Raw genomic sequence first — 21,637 nt, forward strand, 5'->3', positions numbered from 1 at the left:
AACAAGCAAAGAGCGGCTTTGACGCGCGACATTAAATTTCTAATTTCGTGGACACGTCGTATTGTTCCCACGTAATTAAAACTCGAGAATTACACTTCTATCTGATTGCTCGGTTGATTCGAACGAGTCCACGTCGTAAATAACTCCTTCGTCAAACACGTCGCAATTGTAACGCGTTTCGCAATTTACCGATCGACGTATTGTGTTGTATCGTAATTAACTTCATTTCCACACGAATTCTCTGTCTCCGTTTTATTTATATACGCGTGGCCAACTCGTTCGTTACCGTGACTAATTTCGAAACCTATCCATCTATCCATTTAAATTCAACCATGCCAATTGTGAATGGTTAAAGATTTTTCCATTTCGAATGTAATAAATTCTCTATCTCGAGAAACATTATCGACGTTATTTTAAAACGTGTGAATCACCGTGTATTTTCCTCTTGTACCGAAATTGGATAATCAGACAGACTGGCGCCCTACTTGCAATCGGAACCGCTTCTGTACTTCTTCCTAATCGATCTTCGTTGCAGAGCAATTAACGGTGAAATTAGGATTAATTACGGTCCATTAAAGCAGAAAACAACGAGTCAATTGTTCAACAACATTGATTTTCTCGGTTTAAAAATATTTACTCGAAATAGAATACGCGTTTCCGTGTTGCACGGAGAGAATAAAGAAGTTGAGGATTATCGATCTACGTGGTATTTGTGTCACAAGCTTGTGATAGTTGACAGTGCCACGTATAACTTAAAAAATAATGGATAAGTGAAGTTGAGTTTCACGTTTCATTTTTTCTTTTTTCTTTTTAAATCTTTTTCTTACAATGAAATTTACGCGTGGAAAATTCAAAATGGGCTCTCGAAATAAATATAGAAAATATATCGTATCAAGAATGTTTCTTTGAAGTCAAGACGTAGAAAATACGTACTTTGAATCTTTCATGGCTGATAGATAATTGCGTTACGTTTTAATTATTAATTATTAATCTTCAAAAAGTTTTGTTTTTAATTTAAAAGGAGAAGGTTTTAGTTATTTTTCTTTTTTTTCGTATATATCAACGAAATAATCTAATTACTTTTCATTGATTCCTATTCATTTTTTTGTGTTACAGTTATATAAGTTGTACGTGATGATGAATGGTGTTAACGGGACATTAAAATGTAAGAAATTCCTTATGACGCCGGGAATTCATACGTCATTTTGCTCTATTTTCTCTGAAAAATTCGTTTTCGTGCCACTTGGCAACATGCCGGATTCACCTGAATTGCAGGATCCTCGGGATTTAGCTCAATTTCCAACTCGATAGAGACAATGGGCCAATTTCCCTCTCTCTTTTTCCAGTTTCAAACAGTTTAGGGGAATATCGTGTCAGAAACGTTGATCGAAACATTGGAAAATTTGAAATTCTATACCATCCTGCGTGAAATTTCGAAATCGAAATTTTCAAGACAACGTTCTTACGTGATCTTTAATATCCATTCACGTTTTCTTCTTTCGTATATTAGAAAAGTCATTTTTATGTGCACGCACATATAATATGCTAAAAGATATAATTTATTCGAATATAAACTGACTTATTGCGATATTTACATATTAATTTCCGGTTCCATAAAAGTTTATATTTATATAAAAATTCTAGTAATAAGGTATAAAAAAAAGAAAATCTTCATACGTCGTTATCCATTTTTAGGAATAATATTTTAATAATGACGCAATGGAAGAGTGGACGTAAATTTAACTCTAATTAACAACTTCAACGAAATATTCTCATTATATAGAGACACCCACGCTCTACTATATCCCGATCATAATTATAACTAATTAACGAGAACAGAAGACAAAATTCGTGTCAACTGTCGTGCAAACCGGGGTCCTTTATAAACTGTCAAATTTCAATAGCAGATGTACTCATGTTTCATAATTGCTAGCATGAGTGTAGACAAATGGCCACGAAATATACAAGGTAAATTAGAACAAAAACCCGACAACAACTCGTCCAGGATCAGAGGCGAACGAAAGGTAACGAATTGTTGTGCAATTGCAGTTAATGCATGGAATGAATAGAATATTTCAATTCTTTATACCTTCTATTATATTATATTACCTTTTTTTTAGGATGCATTTTTTCCTTGATATTGGGCATCGAGCTGTCTTTTTTCCATCCTTAAAACACGATTTGAATTTATTTTTCGTTAGATAGAATCGCTTTGGCAAATGCGATCTGCATAGATCTCTTGGTCAGACTTGATTGTTTTTGTTAAAATGATATTATTAGAAATGTTGTCATGTTACTTCATGTCGTAAACATTTCCATACTTTATAATATGATATACATATATACTACTTTATTTGAAATATTTCTAGATTCTAGATATTATACTACGAATAAAATAAAAATACGAGTGCAATTAAAGAACGAACCTGCGTATAAATTTGCTTCATAAAAATAAAAAATAAGAAACGACAAAATTATTTACAATCCATATTTTCTATATTATTCGAAAACTGCTCTTTTCTTATCTCGATCTTGAATAAAATTCGGTCAGATCTAATTTCTGCTAATAATCACTCGAGCTCGTTTTTGTTTTCAAAAAGGAAAGCCTGATTCCGTAAGCCGTAAGGGAAAGATGTAAATCGATCTAATCCCGACAGCCTCGTCTTACACGCATCTCTCTGCTCCAACGGTGAACAGGTTACTTGCTAATAAAAAAAAAAAAAAAATCTCGTGTGCAGCTCGGTTAATCGATCGGTAAAAAGGATATGAACGAGATATCGAATGACGTGGATATCGAATGTTCCTTCGACGGTGGTTAGCCTGGCTCCTAGCGACAATCGATCGAATGGGTTTCTTGGGAATCCAACATTTTCTTTTTCTTTGCCAAGTGTTATGTACCACCTCGTCAGGTACCATATATATATATACCTGTTCCTACCCACAGCAATTTTATTTCGTATCTCGGCTTTTGCTTCTGTAAATTTATGTCGTATCAATTTTATCGTATCGCTTCAACGTTGAATTATTTATTGGACGTTTAATCTTCGTATCTATTTAGTATATTTCTTCGTATTATTATCTATATTCATAGGCGTGAGGATTCATCATGATTTAATAGAAGAGGAGAGAATGATCAATGTGATCGAATCCTTTGTGTTTACATTGTAAAACGTGCGGAAAAAATTTAGAAGAGCTTAATTTTTTTCTTTTGCGTGGTCAAATATGATTTTGATTCATTTATGCAAATTAATATCGTTACACGCAAAATATTATTTTGTAATATTATATTTTTATGAATATATATATATACACGAAGGTATAAATATTTGTTTACGATATATTTTATTAAAATTGTAATATTTGTATAATATTTCAATCAACGACTTGTTAAATTCATCTCATTTTTCATAAATTTCCTGATAAATTTATAAAACGTGGGAGTGCAAGCATAATACTATAATACGTTAATATTATTTATGTATACGGCAACTTTGTACACATTGTGGCAGATATTCAACCGTAATAAAATACAATCATAATTACTCTCACGTTTTAACGAATCCGTTATCTAGATTTAAACACTTCAATTTCAAGCGTTCGTTGCCTGTTTATCTTGCTCCATATTTAAATCTTCAGATTTTAAATTTCGAATTATCTTTGGAAAATCCACTCTAGAATCCGCGATTAATTTGCAACAGTTTCAAACGGGAGTTTACAGCCCGGCTTAAAACTCTCTGACTTCTCATGAATGCGAATATCTCGAAAATTGTGCCGTTTTTCTGCCCGTCGAGTCGTTGAAACTGGTCACTGGTTAAATCCCCCTTTTCACAGATATTGTGTCTATTCAACACCTTTTCACGCAATTTCTTTTTCCGCAATTTTCGCTAACACCTCTTACAAAGAATACTTTTTCTTTTCCTAGAAAGAGTTATACTAAGTAATTTCGAAAGGAAAAAGAAATAGCAGATCTTTCAGTTTTAAATGGAGTTTTTTTTATTCTCGGTCTATCGCTGCTCGATTGTCAAGCAAGTCTCTTTTGACTTCAAAAATCCATTTTCGTATTATTCGTTCAATCGATGAAGATTTTTTTCTAAAGCTAGAAGATACTTTGAAAGGCAAACGGGGATTTGCATAACCGATATTCCTGCATCTTCGTCCCGTGAACCTTTGAATAATGAATTTTTAATGTTTCCTTGGACGTTGGAAGTTTTAAAACAATCGATTCGACGAGTTGGATAACTTGTAAAATGTATAGTTATCTTTATTTCAACTTGTTTTTGTAATCAGTGTAACTTATCGAGTATTTCGAAAGCCTTTATGTATAACCTTTTCGTGTCATGTCATAAATATTAATGCTGATTTTTAATGGCAACTAAAATGTTTATGATTGTAATATAATAAGAAATATTTCATAATTCTAAATATAATAAGAAAATTGGTTATTAATATTTATACTTGATACTCGATAACTCAAAAACTTTAAAATTCTAATTCTACTCTTGATATTCGAGTTATCGAGATTTGACTATTGATTTGTAAAGACAAATTTTAGTTCATAGAGGTTAAGGTATATATTGAATTCAATTTCAAAGATAAAGCAATGAAAGCATATATCAAATAATTCGAATTAAATTAGTGCGTTTCATAGAAGAAATGAATGGAGAAAATTATAATTTTAAGATATTCGAATTACAGAAGATCGACTATACTTTTATCGATATTCATTATATCGATTTATGATGATACGAATAACGTTTGAGAATAAAACTTGGGATTTATTTTTCGTTTTTAATTCGAGATTGCGATAATAATTCTTCGAGAGCTTTACTTTCAAATTAATAATCGACAGTCTGTCAAATAATCATTATAGCTGATAAATATTAGATTTAGTCGCAACGAAGAATATTTAAAATAAAATAAAAATGAATTACAAAAGGAAACAATTTGTACAAGAGGTTGGATTTATCGGTTGTTTGTCCCTCGTTTAATCTACGTCCCATTATATTTCTTTATTGCACTTCATTAATGCACCCGTCATTGAAGAAGAGATTCCATTTTATTAATACTTTAGCGAATTATTATTATTTTACAACATCGTTACTACAAATAAGGTTTGAACAACCTTCGGTATATAATTCATTAAATAAAGCGAAAGAGGCAAGGGCCTCTTCGAACATGTTAACAGCGTGCATTTATCGTTACTGCCTTCATCGACAACTTGAGACAGGAACACAACCGGATTTAACTTGAACCGGAAATGATAGTGCGACGTGCTAGAGATACGGAAAACCACACGCAGACAGATTTGCTGTGCTTGGAAATTCAATGAAGCGAATCTCATACCATATATTCGAACCACTACAAGTACCGTTTAATCTTTAGCTGGAAAATAGAACGGGCAGAGGATTAACGAGATTATTGTATTAACGTAATAAGTAATTGGAAACAATAATTTGAAGTATATAAGCAAAAGATCCAATTTACATTTACGAATGGAGAAGTTTTGGCAAACGGTTATTATTTTAAAATTAAAGAAATAAATAAATCAAACGGCAATTCGATTTGTTACAAGATGTTATATAATAAATTAAATTAAACAATAAGAAATGTCGTTAATCGCGTTTTTGAAAGAAAATTTTTAAAGGAAATAATAAAAGAAAATGAAAGAAGGATGGAGGTTAAGACGCGGAATTTCAATTTGTTCTTTATACGTGAAATTCTTCAAACGCTGTGTTTCAAAGAAAATTTTAATGAAAACGGTATCAAAAAACAGAATGAAAACGTGAAATTTCATTTTATTCTTCGTATATCTTCGTAAAAGAGTTAATACATTAAAAACGTTTTGTTAAAAAAGAAAAATGTATTATAAAGACAAAATATTATTTAGACTCGTTTTTCATATTACACGTTTTACAGTTAAAATAAACATAAACGTAACGTATGTAAAGAAAAATAATGATACATACAAGAAGAAAGAATGTTGCGTTATTCGTTCAAATTAATAATACTCGATAGAAATTAATAACTAATAACGAATATGACCTAATATTGTCTTTATGAGAGATAAAGTGAGTTATAAAATATTTATGGGAAATAAATTAAACTATAAAAAGAAGATAAACTTGTATGAAAAGTTTTCTTATCCATTCTGTATTTCGTCACGTTTTACTTCATCGTAAAAATAATAATAATTGTTAATGTATATTCCCATTATAGTACCATAATTAGAAACAATTAAGATAGGATGAAGCATCTCGATATCTTTAAAGTTTCATAATGATCGATAGTAATAAATGGCCAATTAATATCCTCGGTGGTTCGATTTTTCTTTTTTCTTTTCTTCATTAGAATTTCCATATGCAATCATTTCGAATAACGATTATTTTATTATTATACTCCTTGATTTAAAATGTAAAAGAGAAAGATGAAAAAACTTTGATGAAATTTTATTGAAACATTTTACAAAATTATGGCAATTATTATTCCGATTCATATATATAATAAATAAATGTTTGTAAAGAGAAAATATTTCGACGAAATATTTTCTTTTCTTTTCTTTTTTCCCCCAAATGAATTTAATCGTTTCTGTTTTAGGATTGGGAAGAAATAAAACTTATAAAATAAAAATTCTCCCTCTTGGATTTATATTTTTTTCTCTTCATGTTAAATCTCGAAGTATGATATACATTATCAGTGAAATATAATTCAAAGTTCTCATCAGAGCCAACGGAATGCTACTGTATATCTAAATACGCGATTTTATCATCAGATTTCACAACGTGAGAAATCGTTTTCACTTTGAAGATGATTAAATCCATTAATGTCGTTCGACATTTAAGCGTTCGATTATGGCTTCTCGAGTAAAATACCTTGTCTTTAATGCTATTGTATGCAAATAGGTCGAATTTCAAACGTACATTTATCTATCGATACTTGCAACTATTTCCTACGTTGTTCCAAATTTTTTTCAGAAACGTTTTGCGACGAACTTTTGGCGATGTTATTTTAATTGTAATACGGTGAAAGATAACTTATTGATTTGAACAAGTGAAGTTAATCCGGCGCCATACGACCGCGACCATAAATCTTGAGTAGAGATTTAATGAAATAGTTTCCAGAGAGATATTTCCTCCTGGCGAATGCCAAACGCTTTTAAAAGAGAGAATTCCCGTTTCATATCTTCTTTCACCGAGATCATTGTTCCATTCAAAAGTAAATGAGAGGGATGAAACAAAAAACGAGCGATAAACTCACGGTTATGGAAATTAATTCGCTTAAGAATATCCTTTTATCTTATAATGAAACTTCCAACTTTTTTTTTTATCTTTTCATTTAAAACTTTTTCAAATCTAAAGATTAGATCGTTTTTATTTACTGTATTCCCCATCAATTTACACATCTTGTTTAGAATTTTATTAATTGAACAAATTGTTGAAATACTTCGATGCTCGAAGTAACAAGAAAACAAGAAGCAGTATTTTAAGAAGCAGTATATTAAATGTATAAAATTATATCTCATGGTAAATAATACGTGCAATAATGGCATTATTGGAAAATCAATTTGCGCAACAGCGCCTTTCTAGAATGATAAAGCGAAGAAAAGAAACGTTCAACAAAAGGACAGGATCACCTCCGGGGAAACTGACGAAGAAAGTAACTTCTCCACGAGGTGGATGAATGGTATTTTCACCGATATTTTTACAGAAGCGTTCTCTTTATCTCGTTCCAACTTGCACAAGCTTGTAGGGAACAGGTCAACCAGAGTTTCTGACATTTTCCCGACAAATTGGGTCGCGCGGTAAATCCTGAGGAATACAGGTCAGAGCAAATTCTTGGAACATTAGACGAAGAAAGGCGAAAATGCTGATTGAACGATTAACACGATCGAATTAATCAATCAAAAGCAATTGTATGCACGAATGATTTTAATTAGAAAATATTTCGCTAAACTCGATAATATTCGAAACAAACTCAATTATAAACTTGAAACGATCCGTTTATTATTAAAAGATTCGTTTAAATCATGGACAGCCTAATATAATGACTGCGTTCGAAATAAATAAAATCTATAAAATATGATAAAAGGAATTATAAAAGATGAATTATTTTTTTTTATATCTTCCAAGAAAAATAAAAACCGACGAGACATGGTCAGACAATTTTTCATCCACCACAATTGATATACCTATACATCAAAAAAAAAAAAGAAGAATAAAAAGGAAGAAGCAAAATAAGCAAGGCTGTGATTCATCGTTCGTTTCACATGACAAACGCGCACTTTAAACAAACGTTAAACGGCCATTTCGTCGGAGAGTGAAATGCACTTTTGAACGTTAAGGGAACGAAGAAGAACGCGGTGCTACGTGTTTCCTCTTTATGTGTCTACAGCTGAATAGAATTGCAGGCGTCAAAGGGAAATTGCGCACACGAATTGCGAAGATTGCCGCATAGAATGAAAGCACGTGGTGTGCAGGGGTGTGCGGTGACACCTTAAGAGAAAACACGCGATCCCACGATAGCCACGCCACGTTCGATAGGGCGTGGCCCCTCGATGGGATCGATACCATAAAAAGCTCACTGCACCTTCAACTTCTTTGATAAAGTGGGCAAGTTCGCAAGTACGCGTTCGTTTATTAAACGTTACCACACTGTTTTATGCAAATCATCCTCGACTTCCGTGGGCGCGCGCCCGATAACGCACATCATCACGCACACCGGTAACGTCACTGGCATTGGCGGTCGTTTGTCACCGGTGAAGCTGATGAAAAATACATGTAATAACAATGTGGAGGAAATATTGGAATTGCGTTAAAAAAAATATTCGATACTTTGAAATTCACGAAGGAATAATTTTTATTTGGTACGTCGATAGGAGGAGATTGGGACAGTGTAGAAATATATTCGAAACGAAATTCGTATATAGCCCGAAAATTTAGAATTTTGATGAAAGTTTTCGTACGTATGAGAGCATAATGGATTCTATCTATCTACGTGGAGCAATTTTTTTCAACGAGAAATCTCTTCGAAGGGGTGAAACCTTTACCCTCAAACTTTCAGTATTCTTTTATATTTTAATTAAAATTTTTATGTGACATGTTCGTCGATATTTTCTGCAATAGTACGTTGCTCTATTTTAATTGGAAAATTAATATTTTTAAAAGAAAGGAAAAAGTATTGAAAAGTATTAAAGATCCATATATTTTTATCGTTGAAAATTTTATTTACATCATTTAAATATTTTTGTAGCCGATGATTATATAGAGAACTACATGTTTGTAGTACAAATTGTTTATTACATATGTATGGATTTTAACATATTCATGAAGTGATATAGATTCGGCTTAATTGCTCAATTCATTAAGCGTGCATTGGAAAATTATTCCTATGTAATCTGTTGTATGTATTTATGGGTCAAATGAATATGAATTAATTAACTTCAAATAATCATACATCATTTCTGTAAATTATAATGCAATCAGACAGAGAATTAATTAGAAAACAACAACAACATTTTCTCTTATGATAGATTAAAATGAAATTCTTAATACAATTGTAGAATTTTAATTTTCTCTTGAAATTATTTAAATTAATTATCATATCAATTACATTTATTGTAACTGATTTTAAATGTACGAAAATATCATTAATCTCTTCTTTAAATCTAAATGAAAACTGAGTATGACTTATGAAGAAAAATTTAAAATTAAAAAAGAAAAGAACAAAGAAAAAAAAAACAAATTTATTCGCAAAATATTTATTTGATGAACGATCTCAAAAGAACAAAAATGTGCAGAACTAGCTATTCAAGCCCTGAAAGCATCAGTTTGGCACATTTTATATTCTCATGTTGACGTAGCGAATATTTGATGATACTTTGTCTGTAGTGCGAATGAAAAGAGAACAAACACTAAAAAATAATGATTCCTTCTATCAACTTTTACATCCAACAGTCTGAGAGTTAACACTTTTACTATTAAAATGTAATATTTTCTCCATTTAACTTAATAGTTGTAATTAAACAACGTAAAACGAACATTAATACTTTCTAATTAAATGGACTTGATGTGATTATATGAATTCATAAAAAGAGAAAGTTAAAAAGAAACTAGATATATGAAAATTAAACGTTTATTTGAATTTTCTTTATAATAATTAGCTTGATAATTTAATAATTAATAATATTAATGAATTGCAACAAGTAAACTTTTCTTTATAATTTCAAAATTATACATAGGATAGAAATATATCTACTTGTGAAATTCATTTGTTTTATCATGGAATTCTTTATTCGTTAGGAAAGAAGATTCAATACTTATAATTTTCAAATTTTATTCAATAATATATATTGCAAGAGGGCCCTGGATTGTCGATACTTTTCTCCTCATTAAAACATTTGCACATTCGATATAGCATTCAAATCAAAAAAAAATCCCAACCAGAGGAACGATAATTCATAAAATTAAACGAACAAGTTTTAATATTTTTCTATACGACGATATTTCTACATTCTGTTTGACTCGAGAAACGCCAGTGAAATAAATCTGGCCTGACTGTGTAAACCTTGAACATTTCGTTATTCGTTTGCATGTTCGCCAAGAACGTCTGAATTGATTTACATGCTCGTATCGTGGGATTAAGGAATTCATTTCCATGCGCAGCACGATGCCCTCAGATAGTATGGATGACATCGAACTGAAAAATATTCAACTCCAATTTCCACCGTTGAGATGTCTATCGAGAGATGACAGTTCCGTGCGAGAGGAGAGGGTTGAAACCGACAAAGGAAGTATTTTGGTGGCTGTGCAAGGGAATCGAGCGAAACCTGCCATTCTCACTTATCACGACTTAGGCCTTAACTGTAAGTAATCCACTTTTTTTTTTTTTATTTTTTAACCGTTTGTCTTATAATACCGTGTAAAAATTGAATCGTAAATCCGATCATAATTCAATGAATTCTCGTGATTCCAGTATAGGTTATTAATTAATTATACGATTTCAGAATTATTTCCTATCTTTTTTAGATTTCAGATTGCACGATTTAGGGAAGGGTCAAAGGTAAAAAAAAAAAAAAAAAAAAAAGAGCGAAAGATTCTTATTAGTTTTGGAAGAAAAGGATTTATTCATTTATTGATTCTTTTTTTTTAATCGATTAAATAACAATTATATTAATATTAAAATTATTTTTTTACATCCTTTCGCATTGATTATAAATTATCATATTGTGAATTGAATAATTGTTCCACCAGTCAAATTATATTCTCTTTTATATCAAGAAATCAATGATTGCTATATTAATTTATATAGCAATTGATGATATGTTTCTTAATATTTAAAATACGAAAGGAAACATGGATCATTATTTTCAGATATATCGAGCTTCCAGGCGTTCTTCAATTATATCGACATGAGAGTTTTACTGGAGAATTTCTGCGTTTATCACGTGAATGCACCTGGCCAAGAAGAAGGTGCACCCACGCTGCCTGAGGAGTAAGTATATTTTCTATTAAATATTTATTACAAAATTGATACCTAAACTAATAATTCTAATCTTTTATCCTTCCCTCAGATACCTTTGACGATTGATCCATTTAAAAAATTACATTAATTTATATATATTTGACTAATGAATATCGAAATTATCAATTTTCCATTATAATTATTTCATAATTTGAATATATATCGTGCGGAACACGAGGTGATTAATAACGAACGATTAACGCAAAATAGCAATTCTCCATTTGCGAATATGAACAAACGAGTGCATTAATCAAAGCAACCAAGTTTAAAGTTGATAAACGAGTACCAATTGTCAATCGTGTTCGAGTACACGTTTTCAAAGTCCAGTAACGAGTTCGCTAATTAACTCTCGGTACAACTGTTGACGAAACAAAAAAAAAAAAAAAAAGAAAGAGAGAGACAGAGAAACTGATTTCCCTACGTTCCTCATACATATCAAGATCCCATTCAAGAGTATCGTGCACGCGCCTCACTTAAGCGACAGTGAATTCAATTAGTGCAAATCAATGACCTAATTAACATTCTAATTAGTCGAAGCCCCGAGTATGTCCCTACTTTCGCGTTTACGACGGATTCTTCGCGCCTTAAGAGCGATTCTCTTTACCTTTACCTCATGCCTCTTCGCGGAATTCTTTCTCGCGCTTTCTCTTCACTATCGCCGTTTGCGCACTTGTACGGATTCGATCTTACCGGTTGATGCGCAGTTACCCCTTTCCTTTGCCTAATCTCTCGTGAAATCGAGAAATGGCTGGAGCGAAACGGCTGATGAACTCGTCGCGTTTCAAAAACTGATTTATCGAGATTTACGGAGTTGAAAGCTTCCGTTATCATCGAACGAAAGGAGAGGATAGTCGACGAGGATATTTTTTATTTATCGTTTCGAAAGAGGAGAATATGGACGAGATCTCGACCGTGATGAATGACAGTGGACAGTGATAGTGGATCGTTGAGAATCGTTTACGTCGTGGAATTAGAAGATTGACGGTGTCTACCTACGACATCCGATTAACCTGACCTCAAACGATCGAGGCTCACCTCGACAGACGCATATGTAACTGAATAGAGTGTTACGGAATAATTTAGACTGCATTGCAGATTTTCATGCAACCTAGACGGTTAAGAAACATTATTTTTGCTCGCGTGCCAAAATCGTAAAGTATCATGACGAGTGCCTGGTTCAAGTATATTTGTTTTTATTCGATCGTCTTGGTGATACTTTACGATTTCTATCGGTGGCTCGCAAGTTATGTAATTGGTCAGGGAAACCGATATTGTGTTTCTAATCGTGAATTAGAAATTCTCAAAATTCACACAAACTTATGTCGACGAATTTTAACTTACGATTTTCTCAATTATTTCTGCTGATTATATCTTACTTGTAAAAATTTTCTTTTCAAGATTATCTTCATTTTACAACATTTTAAATTTGCCTCGGTGTCTTATATTGATGAAGGAAGAAAAATTATACTTAAAAAAAAAATTGAGGATTTATTTATAATAATAACTTGAAAATCACGTTATCTGTATCAAACGAACTGATAGATTTAGTGATAATAAGAACAATTCAAGTATCTATTTATGTATATTTATTTATTATCAATGAGAGAGAACGAAAAAAATTCGTAACTTTAATCAGCACAACAATTAATACGAAATCAAATATTCTCCTCGTTTATCATTTTCAATATATCGTGCTGGGGAAAATCGTAAATAAATCTCCATGTATCGTCGAGGGAGAGATACATTTCATCTCTATTAAATTGATAAATATTGACATATGTATATACCTATCTAAGACTCGGTGGAAAATTGGTTCCCCATCAATTCCATTTCAAATTGAGGTATTAAAGTTTCCTTAATACAATTTAAACATTGACACACAACGTATAATCATTAAAGTTCCTTCTTTCTAATATCATAGATTCGTAAATGATATTGAAGAGATAGCGATATCTCGACGAATTAGAATGTAAATCTGTGTAAAACATTATATTCCAGCTACGTCTATCCGTCCATGGACGAGCTGGCTGAACACCTGCTCTTCGTATTGAGCCATTTTGGCCTGAAATCCGTAATCGGTTTTGGAGTCGGTGCAGGGGCCAACATACTAGCGAGATTCGCGCTTGCTCATCCCGAGAAGGTCAATGCTCTGTGCTTGATAAATTGCGTGTCGACACAAGCTGGTTGGATCGAATGGGGATATCAGAAACTGAACGTTCGCCACTTGAGATCGCAGGGGATGACTCAAGGTGTATTGGATTATCTGATGTGGCATCACTTTGGCAGGGTGAGAATATATTTATATTAATATTTTGGAACGTGAAAAAAATCAATATCCTTTTTCTAAAATGTTCAAATTTATGTTTAAAATTTGTATTCTAATTTGTAGGTATTTTTTAAAATTTTTGTTATGTCATTTGTTCCGGTAAATATATAATTTTGATCAAGTTCTTCGTTTATTTTTCTTATTTCAATAATAAGAGAGATTTAATGTTTTTAAAGTTAATATTGTTAGTAGAATTTGTAAGTTTAAATTTTGTTATGTGCTATTTTTTTATATTGTCTTCATATAAGAAGAGAAGAAATGTAAGAAATTTTTTAACTATTTATAATTATTTTTACATTCATTATTTTTACACTATTTATTATTTTTTTATACTCATAATTTTTACTGACATTTCAAATTACAGATAAAATAAATAGAAATAATAACCCATAAATTAAAGTTAAATAATCAATAGCTAATAAAACTTATTTATTTTGGTATTATTTAATAAATAATATTGACACCAGTAAAAAGAAAAAGAGGTATTAGCTATTGTAATTCATACCGCAGAGAGACATGCATGCAAGAAGACAGACAATAGTCTGTATGATCTACAAACTTTTATCAAGGCAACTTAATTTAAGCAACGTTTACACGGAAACATAGACTGATAAATTATTGACAAGTTGAACCGAGTTTAATGAAGGCTTATGCCGTCGAGTATTTCCAAGCAACGTGGAAAATTGGATCGGGCCATCAACAACAATTCCTTCGCTCTTATTATGCAACACGTAGCTCTTTGATGGAGTTACGGCATAGATATCGTGAGAGAAAAAAACAAAAAAAAAAAGGAAAATAAAAAGAAAAGCAGGTCAGGTTTATGGTATAAATATCCTTCGACGTAATAAGGTACGAAAATTGTACCTTAACGCTTTATTTTGCCTTCCTTTTTTATACTATTATATTTCAAATTTGTTCCTGTTCGACGCTAATGGCGAGCCTTGAAGATTATTTTACCTTTGCGCATTGACCAAAGAAATTGGACCGTAAAAAAAAAAAATGAAACGAAGATATTCGAGACCTTGGAATTTTTCCATCAAGTTATTCAGAAGACAGACAAGAGTTTTGATTGATTTTTTTTTTTTTTTTTGATTTCATGATTTTAATTTCGTCATATAGAAGGATCTCATATTTGACATATTAAAAATAATTCTAACGCGTTGGTTTTTTAATTTTGTCAATTTGATCATTTCAATCATTAGAATTAACTTGATTTACACGAAACTACCAAAGTAAATTCAAGAAAATATTACATATTTTGAATACGTATTTTTCAGGGCACGGAGGAAAGGAATCACGATCTTGTACAAGTGTACAAGAATTATTTTGAGCGTCGCGTGAATCCAACGAATCTGGCATTATTAATCGACAGCTACGTTCGTCGTACAGATCTGAACATCACGAGGGAATTAGATCCTACGCGTAAGAAGGAAGGTCTCACGCTTGGTGTACCTGTGATGAATATCACAGGAGCTTTGAGCCCACATGTCGACGATACCGTCACGTTAAATGGACGATTAGATCCGATGAATAGCTCTTGGATGAAGGTACGAAACTCTTGAAACATTAATCAAAAAGATTTTCCACGAATCGCTAAAAATATTGTATTTCGAACCGTTTAATTCCGTGGGGAGACTCTTTGTTAAATATTTCGTGAGTTTTGGAATTCTTGATCGACCCCTTTCGTGGATGGATTTTTAATTGCGAATTGTATTTTCGGAAAGCAGTCAAAATAATTGTAAGTTTTTCCTCCCATTTCAAATTAATTAAATTAAAATTTTAATCAAACATAAACCGTTCAATATTGCAAATATTGTAATTTATTCGATTATATCTTCATTGTTACGATATATTTGAATGTTATAATTACATTTATTGATGATTATTACACAAGTGTAATAATAAAAATTGGCTACCGCTTTAAACAGATAATCTAATCAATCTTCATCTTTATTCACAGATTTCTGATTGCGGAATGGTACTGGAGGAGCAACCGGGCAAAGTAAGCGAGGCCTTTCGACTATTTCTGCAGGGCGAAGGATATGGTAAGTGAGCGCGCTGGCGAACCACGCTTTAGACATTAATTATCGAATTGTCAAACGACTATTCTCATCGATTCTCATTGGTATAAACGAAACTCGACTCGCGCCATGCTGCCTCGTGAAAGAGCACGCGATGCAAAAATTATGACCTCTCATTGATTACCGAGTCGTCAAAAAAAGAAAAAAAAACGAATTAAATAAAAATAAATAAAAATAAAAAAAAACGAATTAAATAAAAATTCAATTAACTGGATAGATTTTTGATATAATTGTACACATTGAATAACCTGCAACGTAGTTGGCCGATTAACATTCACGGACAATGAATCAGGTGTTAATGATTTCACAAAGACGTTTCGCGTGCTCTCTTGCGTAACAAGATATACGGACACGAGAAAACGCATAACGTGTCTTATAAATCGTGACTTACTCGTAGGCTTAAGTTCGAATGCTACATTTGAGCAAGTAACGGTATTTTTTGGCCTTATATACACGTTTAACCGGATCAACGTCAAACACACGTGTTAAAACGGCAACATAAAAGGAAAATTATTTCACGTCGAGCCGACCTTAACACGTAATTTTTCATCGTGTCGTATTCGAATCCCGTTTGATATGCGATCCGAATAACGAAGTATAACGCTTGTAAATTAAGTCATCCTCGATCACTTTGCCTTCGAACTCGCTAGAATCCGGCGCGAAAGTCGGTTTTAAGCTGCATTTAGCTGTAGGGAGCAAATGTTGTTTCTGCTACACCTCCCTCCCCCTCCATTAAATATAGAAACGATTTTATTGCAGATTCTCTTCTCTGTAGCCGTCTATCTGTCGTGCAATCATATTCGAAGTATGACTTGACGTTCGCCAATTATTTATTTACTCTTTATATCCTGATACATATTTATTCTTATCGCTTCATTGAATATATATTAAGAGCGGATACGAAGAGGTTGAAACGCTCTCTTGAACGATTAACGCTAATTTCGCGACTGATTGAAGTTTATTATTCTTTTTGGCTTCTTGGTCACAGAAACACGATAGCACTTATCACATAACACAACGCTTTACCACTATCGCCCAGTTAATAACGCGAATAACAGAAGAAAAAAAAAAAAAAAGAGCGGTGTACTTATCGCGCGAGTACAATATTTCATCGATGATTACAACAACGTTTTGCTTAATTCCTCTTAAGTAATTATTATCGATCTCTTTTCTCCACTCGACTCGCTTCAAAAAGCGAACAGATAACGCATTTTATTAATTATTTTTTACTCGGTAGGTAATCTGCGAATATTATCCAAGTTATGCCCAAGTTGTTCTAATTAAATTTACTGTTCCTATCGTGATGATTATCGTTATATTAATTGTTGTTGTTACGATCGTCTCTGTTATACGAATAGAGTTTTCATGTTGTACAAATGGCGCGATGCCAAGATGTTGTTAACCCTTGATGCATTAAGGATCGACACTTTAAATTTCTTTTTAAAAAAAGATCACTCTTCTTTTCATTTTCTTTCTTTTTTTCTTCTTCTTCTTTTATTTGAACCATGATATGAGATAAATCGTTTAATTTATTTCTAATAAATATCAACTTATAGTATCCTTGATACGTTGAGATTTAAGAACATCTTTGATCATGTACTTTCCTTCGTTGGAAAGCCACTGGCTCGACTTGATAAATAAAAAGAGGTTTGAAAAAGGATTACGTTGAATTCATCACTTTAGTCTCACCACCATTTATCATTTATATGAGAGCTTTAAAAAAAAAATATATATATATATACATGATTATCAAAGGCAAAAATGAGAAAAAATAATGTTCACCGACTTGCGCCTTTATTTCCCACGCGTCTCGGATCGATCGAGTGGTACGTATATATTAATATCTAGTGCTATCAACTGAAGTAGTCAGTAAAGTAGTATCGGCTTTTTGGCTATTTTGTTTTGCTTCTCAATTACTTATTGCTAGTGCTAAGGATCACGCTATCGTTTAAGTAGTTTAGACAAAAGTTTATAACGTAGACGTGTCTTGTTCTCAAATTTCGTTCATAATAAATATCAGGAAAATTTACGCTTTAGTTGTTTAAAAAAAAAAAAAAAGAATATGTAGCATTAGAATTTTTGATCAAAATTATTTGCTATATGAACAGCCAAAGCATTCCTTTCTCCTTCTCCCCCTTTTTTTTGTTTTACGACTCATTCATTTCATTTCAAATAAAAAATATAATTTCTCATCGCTTTGCACGAAAAATCATGAACATGGACGACAATCGCGATCGAAAATCGTTGCTTAATTTTTATTATTTAATGTATTAATTACACGAGAAACGGCCTAGCGATGCATCGCACCCGAGAATGATTTTTTTCGATGAAAAAAGAGAGAGAGAGAGAGAGAGAGAGAGAGAGAGAGAGAGAGAGAGAGAGAGAGAAGAGAGAGTTATGAGAACGTTCGCTACGGCCTACGCTACGTTATGATCCATTATTTGTTTTTTGAATGTTTTAAAGAAAATTTGTTTTTCTTTGTGCCTTTTAGTGGTGAGATCCCCGCGGAAGCCCGTGACGCCGACAACACCCGAAGGTAATTGTAATTAGGAATTGAAGGCCGCAAGGAGTCAAGCGCGCAGTTGGTCAGTTAGGCCACGTCTATGTGTTAAGTAAGTCGGAATTCAAACTTTTATCGGGAAGTATTAACCGATGATGATGTATCACGACTAACATATCTTGGACGACCTCGGGCATATTCTCTCTATCTATATCTCTGAAGGATTATCAAAAGGCAACTAATTAATTGTACATTTTTTTTTTTTTTTAAACGATGCTAATTCTTCCGGTTGTTGATGTTATGGGTTTATCTCTTCGGACTTACTAAACTCTCGTGCATTTTATATCTCAGATCTTAGATCATTATCTTAGAATCATTATCCTTCTCGCTGTTATGTTATTTATCTTGGAATAAAATAGAATTTTCAAGTAAAATTATACATGATGAATGAAAATTTTTTTTATACACAGAGAAATTGATGGCACAATTTTAGCGATTGTAATTAAAATATATCAAGTATATCGTTACTTACAGCGAGAGGATTAGTTCAAAATTGCATCGCACATTCATACATTTGTTTAACTAACTTTTTATTTAATGAATTTCTCGATATTTTCACTACGAAAAGAGGATTCATTTACTAGGATTACAAGATCATGGTAAAGTTTTATCGACTGAGTTCTTAATTTTTTTTATCGATAGTTGGTATGAAATAACCTTATCAATCAACGATAAATCAGAAATCTTTCTAGAGCTTTATATCATTTCCTCGTAGAAATCGATCTTTTAATGAACGTATGCACAGGCTATTTCCAAATGCAAGAGTATTTAATCTATTTTCTTGTAGCAGCATTTACTCATATGTGGGACATTAACAGATAGTTTATTAAAACATGCAACGAAAGAAAAACTCCGCACATTACTGGGCAGTAGAATAGCGAATAACAGATTGTGCCGATTCCGATTCACATGCTTTGCACATAAAACAGTTTCACTCTAACACACACATAATTCTAATTTTTCGTTTCTCGTTTTGCATGCAAGCCTTTCTACCTTTATTCTTTTAGTCTTGTTTTAATTTTATTTTTATTTCTTTCTTTCGATGATCGAAACTAAATCGATGATTGAATCTATTCGTTTTTTCATGTTTTTATGTTCCGTATTTTTTCTCTAATTACGATACAAATTACTTTTTTCAAATGTACGGAACATATATATATATATATGGGTACTTTCGGGTTAACAACCTAGATGCGAGGATGAAAAAAATGTTATTTAGTACTCAAATTACTCTGACCTGGAATTTTCGTTTATTTTTCTTTACAGTGGCACCATTATCACCGTTGAAAATGGCTGACTACAGACTGGCTTCTCTCGAGGGATTGAATCATGTTTGCAGTAAGAAAATCGACTGGCCCACCGCGACTATACACATCACCGAGAATCCCATATCGGAGGCAGTCGTTTGTTAAATTTTTCTTGAAAAAAATTACCATTGATTTTTTTCGAATGACAAACCATGCAAGAACTTAAAGAGAAAAAAAGAAAAAAGAAAAAAAAAAAAAAAGAAGAAAAAGAAGGGAAAAGAAAATCACAAATCGAACATCGATATTTTTTAAAATTTTATTGGAGCAAGGACGTGGCTCTAACTTTTTATTTTCGTTTAACAAATTAACATCCTATTCGAATTTTAGTTTTAAGAATATTCTTATTTTTATCGATTTGTTTTAAGTTGCTCCTATTTCTTTTATTTATATTAACGTTAAGATAACTAGAATTAACAGTTTTGGATGGTACGAAATATTTTTTTGTACCGCCTGTACTGCACGTTTTTCTCATTTTATGTATTAGTAATAGTTCAAATTAGTTGTTAGTTTTTATTTTAAACGCAATAAGAATTTTATCATTTATTCACACATTAAACCCGGTTATCGTTCATTATAATTCAGAATTAAACATGAATTCACTTTTAAAAAATCGAAAACGATTATTATCGAACGATATGACGATTTTTACTGTTATCTTTGTTCAACGGAACGACGTATTTTTTTAAAGTCTCAACGAACATTACAACACTCGTCCTCGTCGAGGGTCATTTTTTTAATAATGAAATCTCAAATTAAAAAAAGTGTGCGATTATAAATTACATCTGGCGCGACTATAATCCAATAATTCATCGTATTCATCGCAACTACGATTCTCGTACAACATCAGAAACAACGAAAATCATGATTTTACTTAACTATAACTTTTACAGAGGAGCAAGATGAGAAAGAATGAAACGAAAGGAGTGACGTAACGACGAAAATGCAAAAATTCAGAACGAAAGGAGGTATTCGTCGAAATGCGTATGAAATAAATTTATTCTCGAGTACATAACGATATAGATCGATTATTCCAATGATTGAACGATTCGATCGACTATTCTAAAGATAATTATTATTCGAAACAATGCGCAAAAAAAAAAAAAAAAAAAAATCGAATCATATTAAAGACGAACATGTGTGGTAGCACTGCATCGTAGAGAAGCGCGCACTATTGCTTTCCGTGTTCATAAAGAGGGACGAGTACGACTGGTAGGTGCAGAACACAAAGGAGTCAAGTTTGTAGAAAGAGGATTACGTATATTATTACTACGATGGGATAAATAACAAGCGCATGATGATCTTTTTATAAATTTGAATCCGTCCTCCCGCGCCTACTAAGTTTTCGTAAATCATGAGTAAATCGTTGAGCCTCGTCGATTAGCTTGTAGCATTCTTATCGAATTCGACGAGTTGACTATATTACTCGCGATAAATCAATGCTCGAACAATACGACAAGTTACACGGTTATGAATCCAAATATTTCGCTAACACGAGTGTATAGAGAGAGAGAGAGACAGAGAGTTATGAAAACGAGATAACAAAGGTAGGTATAAATTAGACATTGATCGAAGTGTCTTCGATGATGATCGATTCGTTCGTTATCCACGGACACTTTTCCGAAGTGTTGGAATGCAAGAAAAAGAAAAAAGAAAAGAAAAGAAAAGCCTAAAAGCAATCGGTCGCGACGAGCGACTGTCCGTGTTCTTTTGGTAAAGAAAAATTCTCGTAGGCCTGCACGTATGATATGTGCTTCGCGTTAAAAAAGAACAGGGAATCTATTCGGGGATATTCGCGCGATTCAACATCCTCGAACGATTGAATTCCATGGAACAATAACGTTTCCTT

General features: G+C 32.3%; 1 protein-coding gene across 5 annotated transcripts in view; it reads left to right on the top strand.

Annotated features, from left to right (window-relative positions):
- The window catches only part of LOC122721130 (protein NDRG3), a 29,824-nt gene extending 9,808 nt beyond the window's left edge, over window positions 1-20,016 (top strand). For 3 of the 5 annotated variants that reach the window (XM_043948439.1, XM_043948440.1, XM_043948438.1), the window contains 6 exons: window positions 10,659-10,858; window positions 11,367-11,487; window positions 13,516-13,804; window positions 15,121-15,390; window positions 15,804-15,888; window positions 19,751-20,016. In XM_043948439.1, the coding sequence (XP_043804374.1) occupies window positions 10,659-10,858; window positions 11,367-11,487; window positions 13,516-13,804; window positions 15,121-15,390; window positions 15,804-15,888; window positions 19,751-19,896 (1,111 nt within the window). In that variant the 3' untranslated portion in view covers window positions 19,897-20,016. Of the gene's footprint in view, window positions 1-10,658; window positions 10,859-11,366; window positions 11,488-13,515; window positions 13,805-15,120; window positions 15,391-15,803; window positions 15,889-18,415; window positions 18,537-19,750 lie in introns of all 5 variants that reach the window. The other 2 variants (XR_006347867.1, XM_043948441.1) reach the window with 2 other exon arrangements.
- Window positions 20,017-21,637: the final 1,621 nt, after the last annotated feature.

Source organism: Apis laboriosa, unplaced genomic scaffold (genome assembly GCF_014066325.1).
Source record: "Apis laboriosa isolate Shangri-la unplaced genomic scaffold, ASM1406632v1 scaffold14452_cov158, whole genome shotgun sequence".
NCBI classification, from domain to species: Eukaryota; Metazoa; Arthropoda; class Insecta; order Hymenoptera; family Apidae; genus Apis; species Apis laboriosa.